This window comes from Battus philenor, unplaced genomic scaffold (assembly GCF_028537555.1).
Source record: "Battus philenor isolate CCGP_79_NKW_IND1 unplaced genomic scaffold, ilBatPhil1.0.hap1 SCAF_15, whole genome shotgun sequence".
Classification (NCBI taxonomy): domain Eukaryota; kingdom Metazoa; phylum Arthropoda; class Insecta; order Lepidoptera; family Papilionidae; genus Battus; species Battus philenor.
The window spans coordinates 74697-87559 of record NW_027181677.1 but is presented as its reverse complement, the minus strand read 5'-3'; the positions used below and the strand labels follow the sequence as shown (position 1 = coordinate 87559).

Genomic DNA, 12863 nt, shown 5'->3' with positions numbered 1-12863 from the left:
GACAATCTTGCAGGGTAATTATGACTCTCCTAACTGGCGACCTTCACCGTCGTGCCTTAACGAACGGGCCGCGACGAGTATTTACTATTTAATGGAATCAGGCGTTACCTCGTGGAAGTCCATCCTAAGTAAGATCTCCCTCCACGGGGCATCTTCAGGAGTTATGTTACACCGATTAGTGCCAAACACAGAGTGACTCTGTCTGCATTTATCAGCGGGCTGGCGGGCAGTGCACTTTATTGCACGACTACCACTGCATGTGCGGAAGTGGCTAAATATTGGTCCTTTTTTTACTGAGTATTTACTACTCGCTCGACTGCACGAATCGCCCGCGCCTAACTAGCTTTCCACAAAGTTACAACAAACAGCGCTGATGCGCTGGCGTCTTTGGGGAAGCATCCTACTTTTTTGAAATTTCTGTGTAACCATCGTAGGGTTTGACACCTTGATCTTAGTAACTAAAGACGAGCGCCGCACGCCGCATGCGGCAACTTCATAATATTTTCTCGCGATCCTAGGCAAATATTAATACTTTTCAGTCTTTCGAGCGAGATAGTCAATTCCCCTTCCTTTTTGTACAATAAAAGGTCCTAAATCATGATGCGACGATAGCCAAGGCACCCCTACATCACGGTCACATGTAGAGGTACAATCGACCTTGTGCACATAACTGTAAAGCAAAATATCGAACGCAGTCTGCGACATGCGGATTGTGTGCTAACAATAGAGAGATTTAACAAAAGTTTGTACTGCACGCGCGTATTGACTTTATAATTTTCGCCGCTAAACCTGTTCGCGAGCGGTCGCAGTCTTCGTAACCAACACCTGTTTACTTACGTACCGTTCTCTGCGCAGAGCGTGCACGGAAGAAGAAGGACGGGGAGCTGGTGACATCGAGGGTCTTCCAGGATTGAGTTGAGTTGGCTAGTTCAAAGTCGATCCCGGTGCTAAATGAACGCATTGTCACTTAGTTGCGGGCACGAGCCCGCTGTGACTAGACAAGGCGAGTGCCGCGCGGGCGTCTGCCCTTGCTGGACGATCTCGACCCGGTTGTCACTCGATGGCGTTTAGCATGCACACCAGAGCGCACTTGCAAGCTTCGGATCAAATCAAATTAGACAAAGTTTGAAAATAATTTGCGTGAGATGACAAATCAAAAACGTTACAAACTCGAAATAGATATCGTTCGACTGTGTGCGCCGGGCGGCTACCTGCCCCGGCGGCTACCTGCCCCGGCGGCAGGTGGGCGCCAGAGTTCCGAGGGCTTCCGTGCATGTGCGGGCACGCCGGCGCACAGGTCCGCCTTTGAATTCACTGCGAGGCTCACCAGCAGCCGCCCTGCCTGCCGCTCTCGATGCCTGTCTCTGCGCTCTGAGAGCTCATTTAGCACCGGACGCACTACCGTGGCCCCCCTGTTGCGTTCTGTTGCGTCAGCAGGTGGACATCGTCGCGTCCGTACGCGTTGCGACGCCAACTCGGACCCCGTCCTCACAACTGCAGCGGCCAGTCCCCGTCGGCCGCTGTCGGACGTGACCTTGTGTCCGCGGTCATGGTCACTGCGTCATCTCAATAGCGAGTTCATTTAAAATCTGTGCGGACAACTTGCAGCGCTATCTAGCGCGAGTTTTAACGAACAGTCAACCTAAAATTAGTGTAACAATGAACTTTTGTTTTAAAAACAATATTTATCGTATTTGTGCCAATTTATTCTCGTTAGATTTGCAGTCTGTGAACAAGCTGGCGGTGGAGGCGTGCTAGCGACCAACTGCCAGTCCGGGCCGGCCAGGGCCCGCGACCCCAATGCTGTTACAACAGTGTGCGACTTTTGCGACTCACGCTGCCTCAGGCCTGGATCTCTATAAAATCGACTTTCGCCGCAAGACGCTCGGTCGGGGCGGCAGTCGGACATCAATTTATCTAACCTTCCATAGAAAGAAACCTTCATAATTTCCCATCTCTCACCGTTAAAAACATTCATTAAGCGAGCCCCGTCAGTTCGGAATTGAACTTTGAGCTCTCGTGTTACAGTCGAAATTCGTCTTCGCGGGAGAACAAAGGATTGCACGAAGGTGGAATCTGCGAGGCTGTATCGTTGCCGAGAGCATAGAGCCGCGCTCCTGCCGAAAGATGTCGGTATTAAATTGAATATCTAGACGCCGAAAGCGGGCGGACACTGAGCGCTGCGGGCCGCGAGTCGCTCGCCCGGAGCTGCTCCACCAAATTGTCCCGATATGCTTATCATCAGATCTGAGGGACGGGCCGGGGCAGCTCGAGACTGAAGGGGGTCGGTCCGGGGGTAAACCCAATGTCGATTTCTCTTGCGCTCCTTTGTTTTTGGTTTGGTTCAGGAGATTCACCAAAACACGAGTGAGTTTGCTAGCCTGTGCCTTGTGAATACGCAACCACAGAGACTTTGGCTCCGCGGGAGCCGCCCTTGTTCCGTTGGTGAGCGGGTCGCCCAGTGCTCGTTGGGACGACGCGGCCGCGGTTACATGATACGACAGCGCATCCGGAGCACGCCCCGGCGGCGGCTCGGGCTGCGACTTTCGCGACCTGCCGGGGAATCAATCGTGCGCTCGGCCGCCTTCGCCGCCGCTCGGCTCTCTCCGCCACAGCTGACGCGAACTGTTGCTATGTGCACTTGCTCTCGAGCGAAACGGACGTTTCCCTCGTCGAGCTCCTCCGCTAGTGCCGTCCCCTCAATGAACGCGGTAATAATAACAACGCTAGTTTCGTACACTTGGGACGGAACTAATAGCATTGTAATCTTAGAATGGTTGTTGTAATGTCGCGTCGGGAGCGCGAGACGCATCTGCACGCGCTGTGAGGTGATCGCTTGACACGCGCTTATGACAACTAACAAAGTACAGGCAAAGAACAGAGGCTTGAACGCCAGGGCGATGTTTTGTCCGCAGAGCTCGACAGTAAGCGGCTGTGCGCCGAGCCTACGTGACCGCGGCGCGGCAGGAGCCCCTCCCCCTGCCCCTCACGCCACGGCACACGCACACGCGCAGGCGCGGCGGGCGCTACGGCAACGAAACGGCGGAACAGTCAGTGGCCTTCACAAAGAGCTGCGAGCGCGCGTCGGCCCTCGAGCGCGCCGCACACGGTCCAGTTTGTGTGGGCGGCCCGCGCGGAGGTTCCGTCGTTCCGTGCGCGGAGGTCGTTATAGCTTTGTTGCGCTAGAGAGTGCATTTATGGGCGCGCCCGCGTTGTCAACCTTTTTATGTTCGTTTTCACCACGCAGTCACTGTGGTGGCGCTGGCGCGGGTCTCGCGAAAAAAAGTTACTGTTGTTTGCGCGCAGCACCAGAGCCGTTCGCTACGCTCAGTGACAAATCAATATGATGATGATGATGATAAGAAAGGAAATAAGGATTTGAAGCTGAGGATCTAAAGGAAGCTAAAGGCAGTTGTTTCAGCCAAAAAGTCGTCGAGGACTATTTCTATTACAATGGCACAAACAAATAAAATAGAGGTGCAGGATCCGCGGGACACCCGGAAAAAGGTTGGCGATCCCGCTGCAGGTCGATCCGCGCTTAGTAACAAGCGAATGAAAGCAAACGGCGCCGCACGAGCCGACTTCGACTTTGGCTCTGCACGGTAAGGTTGATTTTGGCCCGAAGAGCGCTTTGTTATTGATCCGAGCTCCGGCGAAAAAGTTTGTACTTATCGCCGACAAGCGATACGCGCACTGTTTTATTAATTGGCCCGCGCCCCGCCCCGCCGCCCCGGCACCCCGCCGCACGGCCGACGGACTTATCTTCAGTTTTTGATAATGCTTTGAGACGCTTCAATGAGAACAAAAAGGAACTGAGAGGTACGTATAGAAATTATATGTTTTAATCATTTCACGTTCTCATGAGAGTGTTCGTGAAGCCAATCGCGACACCAATCGGCAAGAACTCGTTGCGAGCGGCGCCGTCGCCGCAGGCTCTCCCTCGGGGCTCCCGGAAGCGCACCGGTGCCAGAGCTTGGCGCGCGGGCAGCGGGCAGCGAGCAGGCGGCGCCGCGAGTTCTGTTCTGTGTTCTTCTGTTTTATTGCTTATGGAAAACTCGCAGCCGGCAGATAGTTTAACACCGCGAAGACCTGGTGTCGCCGGGCGTCGCGTGTAACGGGCACTCGCAGCGGACGGGGGGTTGAAAGTTGCGGAGCGGCCGGTAAGGAAACCGCGTGAGTATTCGGTAAAAGTATGTCGTGTCTTACACGTCGGTTGCTTCTTCTACGGATCTGCCTTTAATTTCCCTCTGGTCCGACTCAACCGGTCTGTTTCTGTGGAAATCGCGAAAATAACCACGGATACCTAGATATTTTGTGTAGCGCATAGAATACAGGGTAACTGGATAAAATCTGCAGTCAGGCAGATGTCCCGCTGATGAGGATCCTCTAGCACCGCAAGGCCGCAGCGACGATTAACTATTGGTTTGATATCTGAAAAGATCAAGTCCTGTAGTTTCTTGTTTGCATTAGGTTATACTGCAGCAGCTTGTCCCGTTGCCTCCGGAACCTTCATGGGTTTTTATTTATTTGCCATTTTACTTCACTCTTGTTTGGCTACCTTCATTTATTCCACTGTATTGATACATAGTTATTATTACTTACCTGCATTAGATGTTTGTGACACTCATATATATTAACCAGAGTTCAAAAAGTTCTGAACCGTTCGGTCATACCAATGTACCTATTTACGGTCGGTCTGGCCTCCAGCGTCTGGGAAAGTATCTGGTGCACAATCGTAGGTAGACCTGACCCTCCGAGCAGGAAATGGAGTCGTAAGGCCCCCTTGCTTTTCGATTCCCGTTACGGGATTTAGCCTCAACTACACCCGGCTGTGGGGGTATTATACCCCGTCGCATACACCTCTTGCTAAGCAGGCAAGTGTTCTAGTCGCCTGCCGGGAGTAGCCGCGCGATCGCCCACCTTGCGGCCAGCTCGCAAGGCCGGTGAAGACGAGCACTCACTCGCTCCGTGCAACGCCGAACTCTCAGTCGTAAACCATAACAGGCAAACAGACATAGCACATAGCACGTAACCACCACGAGACCGACTCCATCGAGTGGTACCTACCGCCGACACGGGAGGCGGGCTGCCGGTGTTCTTACTGCTTTGAAACAAACGACCAGACCCATAGCACCGGCTGCGGAACCGATTGTGGCCGAGTAGCTCCCCGCCGGTTAGGGCGAAGGAACGTGAAAGGAGCAGCGATGTGCGCGTGGACTTCGCTTTGTTTCATAATCTATATAAAAAAATGGATCGGCCGTGATCATTTTTATTTGCACTTATTACCCGCGCTGGCGGGACCCGGAGGGAGACCATTGTCAGGGGACTAAAACGAAAGCAGTGCGCGCCGGGGTCCGGCCAACCACCAGAACAGCGAATTGTTAGGAGCGCCCACGGCCGCATGTGAGGGCGCTGCGCGCTCAGCGGGCGCACGCGCACGCGTAGCAGCCGGCACGCGCGCAGCACACGCGCGCCGCGTGTTTTTATCGTTCCATCGTCGCTCACAGGATATGCTTTGGAAATGTTTGCACGTGCTTTGTGCGAGCTGGTGCTGTGGCAAAATCCAAGAAAGGCCCTCAAACCTGTAGCAGAGCTACAGCTTAGATGTTTACAGCTAATGTAGATCGACTAAGAGACTTTTCCGCCACAGCTGTAATAATGTCACTTTAGCAATTTTGTCTTTTAAAAGGAACAGATTCAGCTCGGAAAGAGCCCATTATTACTGCATTTGATCCAAAAGCTTAATCGGCCCTTAGAAGATTTGGTTAGTCTTATATCGCTGGAGCAAAGTTCATAATGTAAAAACTAAAGTTATTAGTCCGACTGGATGCTGTCGAGTGCTAAGTCTCCAGTGAACGTGAAGCCGAGCCCGGGGCGCCGCGGCCGGCTGGGTTCACAGAGCCCACAGCGCGAGTTCATCTTCAAGTAACGCACACGTGCACATCGAATACGCTAACTTATCACGATGTTAATAAGGTGTGTGAAAAGTTTTCGACTGGCGCCGAACTAAGTGACGCCTCGTCTGTTAATTAAAATATGTATAAACTCAAACAGCAAATTCATTTTGGGCCAGAGTACGATTCATCACGTGAGGCTGATGAAACTCAACGTGCTCTCAATCCGCTGCGCCCTTTTATTGATAAAGAGCGACAGATAGAGCAGTTCGCAGACCAAGTTGCGTCTACCTTAAGACAGAGTGTTTTGTCTCGTCTTGCCAAACCGTTCAAAACTTTCTGATCTAATTATACAGCATGATGATACACTTGCTGCACTTGGCCCAAGCTATTGGAAATATGAATAAACATTCGCCGCGTTCAGAAGCTCACGTGCAGACCTGACCTCGTCTACAAAGTACCTGATGAGCCTGTTGCCTCTTGCGCGGCACGGGGGGACTGCGTCGTGACGTGTCCTCGGAGCAGATTTCGCAAAACCAATTGTAAAAACTGAAATTTTCTCCATTTTAGATTTTATTGTTCTAAAATGGTTTTACGTGTTTACAATTAGTTCTTACTTTTACAATATGCGAGTCTTCGGCCAGCTATGCGGACACCAAAATGATGTGAACTCTATCGTATCGCAATAATATTCTTCTATATAATATATTATAATTTCGGCGCACCAGCAGCACGACAGGCGCTCCGTGCGTTTGTATCGCTGCGGCTGGCTATTAATGTGGCACAGGATTGCTGCTGCACAGGTAGGATCACCTGCCCTAAATTAGAAAATTTGCTAATTAGTGCGTACATAAATAAAATTTGACGTATAAACGCGCCTGTTCAGCTGGGCATGCTGATCTTAAATATTTAATGGAATCAGGCGTTACCTCGCGGAAGTCCATCCTAAGTAAGAAAAGGACCAATATTTAGCCACACCCGCACATGCAGTGGTAGTCGTGCAATAAAGTGCACCGCCCGCCAGCCCGCTGATAAATGCGTATGCGGCAAACAATGCGAATCACACAACCGCCACTGCCAAATTACTCAATACGTGTTTCACCCCTCCACGGGGCATTTTCAGGAGTTATGTTACACCGATTAGTGCCAAACACAGAGTGACTCTGTCTGTATTTATCAGCGGGTTGGCGGGCGGTGCATTTTATTGCACGACTACCACTGCATGTGCGGAAGTGGCTAAATATTGGTCCTTTTCTTACTTAAATAAAATTTGAACTGCGTCCCTTGCTTACAATATAAAAACTATATTGACAAAGGTCGGGCCAAGCGAAGAAAAGTGGAACATCACACAACAGCTCGCACGCCGCGCGGCGCTCCCGGCGGGTCGACGGGCTCGCGCGGATGTCAACATTCTCGTATCAATAGTCATAGAATTGGTCGCGTTCGCGCGGCCGCGGTGCAGTGCGTGGTTTGTTAAAACGTAACTTTTAATCTTTATCAGGCGATTAGATTATTAAAGATAAAGGGGCTTCTGTTTGTTCGACTGAAAAATTAAATTGATCTTACACTTGCAAAAAGTAAACCCGGAACATGACCGGACCCGCGCCGGACCTCATTTATTCACCTCGTTTGTCTTTTAAAACCTTCGGATACAATTGCGTAGTATGTCGTTAAATTTTCATTGTGCTTTTATATATACGCGCTTCTGTGGTTTATTGCACGTTTTCTTGATCACAGATGCTTTCTACTCATATGCCGCAAAGGAAAAACTGAAAGCTCAAGTTTCAGTCTAACGGAACGCGACATGACGCGTGCTGAACGCGCACAAGTACTCGTTTGTACACCGCACTGACCCTCCGCGACGCCAACACACACTAGAGTTCTTTTTAATACCGGTCAGAACCGGCGCGTCCAGGAGTTTCAACGTACAGGATGCCAGCCCACACGGCCCACACGGAGCACAGACAAAATCTTCGGTGGCGGAAGATAGGAGGCTAGCAGTAGTGCTGCGCGTTGGAAGTCAACAAGTTTTGTGAGTGATGATCTAATACTACTACAAGATAAGAAGGTTGTGGGAAAAGCTAAAGATGTGATATGACGGTTGCGCCAGGTGATCGACGACATTAGCGATAGGTTTGTTATAGACGTAGGTGGTGCGGTAATCCAATTGTAATTGTTTAACGCTCCGTTGAGGCTCAATTTAGCAGAGTTTTTAAAGACAACTCTTGTTGTGTGACTTGTGATGTTTTAAGAGACGAAAAGTCTACACGTTAATAGACGCCTGCCTTGGGCTCCAAAACCCGCGTATTTACTAAACACCGAGACTGCCTCAAAATTATGCTTAATTTCGCACCTGCATCGCAGCAGAGGCGAGCGCATGCGTTTACTCTCAAATAGTACATTATATTATGTACTGTGGCTTGCGAGCGCTGCCCTATGGCCGCGCGCAGCCGCCGCGCGCACTGAGCCGCTCGCGTGACAGCTGACAGCCACACGTCATGGCGACGCGCTCGGCCGTTGTGTTATTATTTTTGATAGTTTTACTTGGTGAGGACAGCGCGCCGTCGCTGCTGTCGCGTTTCCGAAACCGCCACGAGTACGTGCCCAACGCGGATCTGGAAGTCATAAAGAGTCTGGACGACAAGACATATGAGGACTTGATGAATGAGATGCCCATACTGCGCCAAGTTCTGCGAGGGACCAGGAGACGAGGCGCGTTCCGCCACAACGCGACCGCGCTCCCTGAGCTACGAGTGCGCAGCGACGTGGGCCGCGACGTGGGCCGCGCCGTCTCCACGGCGACCCCCGCGACACCCGGGACCACCCCGTCCTACAGGACGTACTGGCCCGTCTCCGAGCGGACGACGAGCGCGCCGGTCCCGCGCAGGACGGCGGCGGCGCGCGCCAGTTCGGCCGACTGGCACGTGAAGTATCCGCACGTGACGTCGTGCTACTGGTGCGGGCTGAACGAGTCGTTGCTGCCGACCAGCACGCTGTGCCACGACGCGTTCGCGGGCGACGAGCCGCGGGCACTCGGCGCGGCGCGCTTCCTGCGCGCGCACTGCCACCTGCAGGCGGCGCGGGGCGCACGCGTGCAGGCGCGCTACGACGCGGGCCTGCAGCTGGCAGCGTTCGGGCCGTACATGCGCGGCTGCTTCAAGCGGTACGTGGACGTCGGACGGCTATACACGGCGCGCGGCTGCCGCGGCGACGGCTCACCGCAGCGCGCGCTCCTGCGCAACTTCGCGGCGCACCGCTTGGCGCGCTTGGAGCTGGTGGCGCGCGGGCGCGGCGACGCCTGCGTGCACAGCCCGCACGCCTCGCTCACGCCTTTCAGCCGCGCCGTGTCGCTGTACGTGCGCTACCACGTGTGCGTGTGCAGCCGCCCCTACTGCAACGCGGCGCCCGCTCGCCGAGCTGCGAACCTTCTGTTCAGTTTACCGATAGCTTTTATACGAGTTGTTTAATTTTTTGCGTAATTTATAACGAGTTAAATACATGTAATGTTTAATGAAAATTAATTATTGTCATTTCGTATAAACAGATCGCGCGTCACCGTGCAAGCGGGACGCTGCTAGGGCACCATCCCCTTCCACTCATCATCGCGAACGAGTGGCAGCGCCCCGCGGCAACGGCACCAGGCCGCGCGCCGCGAGGATGCAGCGCGCACTCGGCTCGCGTTCAGTTCGTCCCTGACGACTCGTTCCTTAACGCTAACTTCGCAAAGTTCATCGCAGAAACTGCGGTCTTTCGGGTTACGTTCTGCAAAAAGAATTCTATGGTCACCGGGCGTCCGAGTCACATTTTCAAACCGTACGGACAACTGTTGAGAAGATAATATGTGCTAAATTAATAACAATCATCGTGCAAAGTGTACGGCGGCATTGCTCCAGATCTACTCACGTTCAATACAATGGATTTGCTACGCCGCAAAAAAGAGTGATCGGTATGTTCGTAAACATCCTACGCAAGGGAAAGGTTCTATGATGCTACACGCTTACCTAGAAGATACTTATTCACCGTTGGCAACGATACGCTCACACGCGCACCCGCTGCATCAACTCCTGCAGGCGACGCGGTTTATTGTGACAGTAACTACTACGGAATTCGGCCGTTCATTCGGCTAGCTGTCCAAACCAAAATATTTTTCGTCTATATTTATTAATTTGCCTTATTTTCTATTTGTTACCTACAAAATGTAAATGTAATAACTGAAGGCGTTTATTTGCTCCTTTGCTACTTTTTTGTAAAGGTGTAGTCACTGTAATAAATAAATTATAGCATGTGATGTAAAGGCTCGAGCTAATTTACATAAAAAGGCTTTAGGCTTAAACTGTCCGCGCTTGGTTCATTCAAACCTGCGGAATCTGAATGCGTATAAAGCAACAGTTTAGGGCCAGAGCGAGCGTCAGCGCGGCCGCGTGCGGCGGAGGTGAGGTCCCGCCCCGCTAGGCCGGCACCCACCGCGCGCGATGCGAGCGGAGCGGCAACGCCGCGCGCCGCGCGCCTCATCGCGGCGGCATCGCGCGCCCGCAGTATCGCGGCGGCATTGCGCGCGGTGGGCGCTCGCCATGGCCGCGTCGCGCGAGTATCGCGAGCGCCTCATCGACGAGGTGAAAAAGTACCCGCTGCTGTACGACACGCGCCACGAGCACCACCGCGACATCGACGTGCGCGACCGCTGCTGGGCCGAGATCTCCAAGCGCCTCGGCGCCAACTGTGAGCCGCCCCTGCCCCGCTCCGAGCGTCGCCCGGCGCCGCGGCGTGTGTCGGTTCGCTTTTGAATGTCTGTAACATGTTTCCGAGTACATTGGAGTAGCGTGAGCTGCTCGCTGCGCGGTTGCGGCGCCTGCGCTGCCGGCATCGGTGATCAGTTCTGTATTTAAAATGTCGAACCTCTCTGCGACCGACCGGCCCGCCGCCCGGCGACGGGAGCTGCGGCCGCTGTGCCCGCTCGCCGGTTAATACTAACGTAAGCAGTTTGAACTGGTCGTGTTCGTTGCAGGCGAAGTCTTAAAGCGGGAATGGAAGATTTTGCGCGACTCGCTGCGGCAAGCCCTCAAGAAGACAAGGAAAGGCGCCACTACGAAGGCGGGCCTGCCGTGCAAGAAATGGCGCTTCCAGAGCCGCATGGCATTCGTGCTACCGCACATGATGATACGCAGGTGAGTGACGCGAGGAAGCGCGGCTGCAAGCACGCCCTAGTCGTCCACGCGTAAGCTCGAGAGGTAAGCGCGCTCCTTGACCTCGTGCCTTGGGAACTGTGTCCGAGCGCGGGGCCGGCTGCGTCCCGAGCGCCATTGCAGCTGCGGCGTGTGTCCGGCAGGGGTGAGCGCGCGGCGCCGGCCGAGGTGAAGGCGGACGAGGCGGAGCCGCAGTCGGAGGCGGAGCCCGAGCCGGAGCTGTGGGAACCGAGCGTCACTGAAGTCGACGACGACTCCCTGGAGCTGTTCTTCGCGAGTGTTTGCCAGAGCACCAAACGACTACCGCTCAGGTATCAGAACCAGGTAAAAAAGCGGGTGCTGGACGCGCTCGTTCGCGCCGAGGAAGACCACGACAGCGAGGCGGGCTTGCGCCACGACACCAAGCCGGCACACGGTCTCGCTTAGTGCCAAACGCGACAGATATCCGTTCAGCTCGAGCCAGCACCAGCGTGGGCACTCCAACGGGTCCCATCTGTACTCTCTCCCCAGACACCTGCTGGGGGCCGGCCAGCTATCTCAACTTGTTGAAGACTAAAAGAAACCTCACACTCGATATTATAGTGTGAAAACACTCAAACTTCGAGTAAATGTTACAGTCGGTAGATATGTGATGACACGCCGACAAAGGCAGGGTGCCGCGCAGCTCAGGCTACTGCTTCTTGTGTGAAGAAAGAACAATTATTGATGCGACTGCGTGCGACGGGCAACTCACAAAATATGACTGATCTGCTTGTTTTTATAAAGCGTCACACATCTGGAACTTGACCGTCCAACCGTCGCTACCACCGGGAAGTTGCCTTTCTTAATCCCGACGCCCAGACGCCTCTTCCGCTCCCGACTGTCTAATTGGAGAGCGGTCGCCGCACGACAGGTTGCGCGATTGTTTAGGTGACCGTCGCTGACCGCAGCGTGTGCGGCGAGACCCAGGGCTTGCACGGCAACGGCAGGCGCGGTGCGTGCCGGCCGCGCGTCAGAAAATCAATTGCAAGCTAACGGCAAGCGCGGTGCTGCGGGGGCGTGCTATCGATCGCGCGCGACCTTGGCAGTGAGCGACGCCGCCTCTTTATGGAGGGGGGGACGCAGTGCAGCGAGGGGCTCCACAGAAGTGACAAACTCAAAGCTAATTTGGCTCAAATAAACAATTCTTAACTGTGGCTGGACCACAAAGAAAATTAATGTTCATAGAAACAAATACTTTTATTTTGACTAGTGCATTGTAATAAACACACTAAGTTTTTTTACGACCTTATACTTGACATCTCATCTCTATTTCATTTTTTAAGTATGTAATATTATTTTTCCTATTTCGGGAGAAATTTCTATTCGGATATATTCACCGCACCGCAAAAATGCACATCTCAGGCCGCGAGTTGGGCACCCCAGGACTACAGCGACAATGTTCCCCTCCCTCGCGGTCAGTTTTATTTCTAACAAGCGAGTGCCGCACGGTCCACCGGCGCAACCAGGCCCGGCTCAACCGGGACATTTGAATAAAACTACAAAGCTGCGGCTACCGTTCCAACCTACTGCGCTACGGAGACAAATTCCACCCAAAGCGCAGCACGCCGCCCGAGTTGCCAATTTATGCTCGGGGCGCTGCCAGCTTCCACGGTGGTTTGATTCAGAGCTAATACACAATAAAGGACTTTATTTCCTCTTGGAGCATCTTCCGCTGTGTTATCTGATCGCCTAATATCTGCTGGACTGACGTCGCTCGCACCGACGCAACGTCCGGTGCTGCGCGAGCGCACATGTGACACCGCAA

At 53.5% G+C, this 12863-nt stretch overlaps 2 protein-coding genes across 3 annotated transcripts; both read left to right on the top strand.

Moving 5' to 3' along the window:
• Positions 1-3436: 3436 nt before the first annotated feature.
• On the top strand, positions 3437-9361 carry LOC137918956 (uncharacterized). Its single transcript, XM_068761902.1, has 3 exons — positions 3437-3819; positions 4062-4173; positions 7632-9361. Exon 3 carries the CDS (start codon positions 8393-8395, stop codon positions 9359-9361), a length of 969 nt encoding a protein of 322 aa, XP_068618003.1. The 5' UTR covers positions 3437-3819; positions 4062-4173; positions 7632-8392.
• Positions 9362-10465: 1104 nt separating this feature from the next.
• On the top strand, positions 10466-12335 carry LOC137918646 (transcription factor Adf-1-like). Of its 2 annotated transcripts, none has more exons than XM_068761494.1 (3): positions 10466-10613; positions 10900-11059; positions 11221-12335. In XM_068761494.1, the coding sequence occupies exons 1-3, from the start codon at positions 10466-10468 to the stop codon at positions 11501-11503; spliced, it is 591 nt and encodes a 196-aa protein (XP_068617595.1). In that variant the 3' UTR covers positions 11504-12335. The 2 variants fall into 2 exon arrangements, with proteins under 2 accessions (XP_068617595.1, XP_068617596.1); XM_068761495.1 differs by lacking the exon at positions 10466-10613 and adding an exon at positions 10673-10760.
• The last annotated feature ends 528 nt before the right edge of the window (positions 12336-12863 follow it).

What these genes read in the sequence shown, in the direction of transcription:
- LOC137918956 (XM_068761902.1), top strand. Translation starts at nt 8,393, where the DNA reads ATGGCGACGCGCTCGGCCGTTGTGTTATTATTTTTGATAGTTTTACTT.
- LOC137918646 (XM_068761494.1), top strand. Translation starts at nt 10,466, where the DNA reads ATGGCCGCGTCGCGCGAGTATCGCGAGCGCCTCATCGACGAGGTGAAA. An exon ending in CAAGCGCCTCGGCGCCAACT is followed by an intron (nt 10,614 to 10,899) that starts GTGAGCCGCCCC and finishes TGTTCGTTGCAG; the next exon opens with GCGAAGTCTTAAAGCGGGAA. An exon ending in CCGCACATGATGATACGCAG is followed by an intron (nt 11,060 to 11,220) that starts GTGAGTGACGCG and finishes TGTGTCCGGCAG; the next exon opens with GGGTGAGCGCGCGGCGCCGG.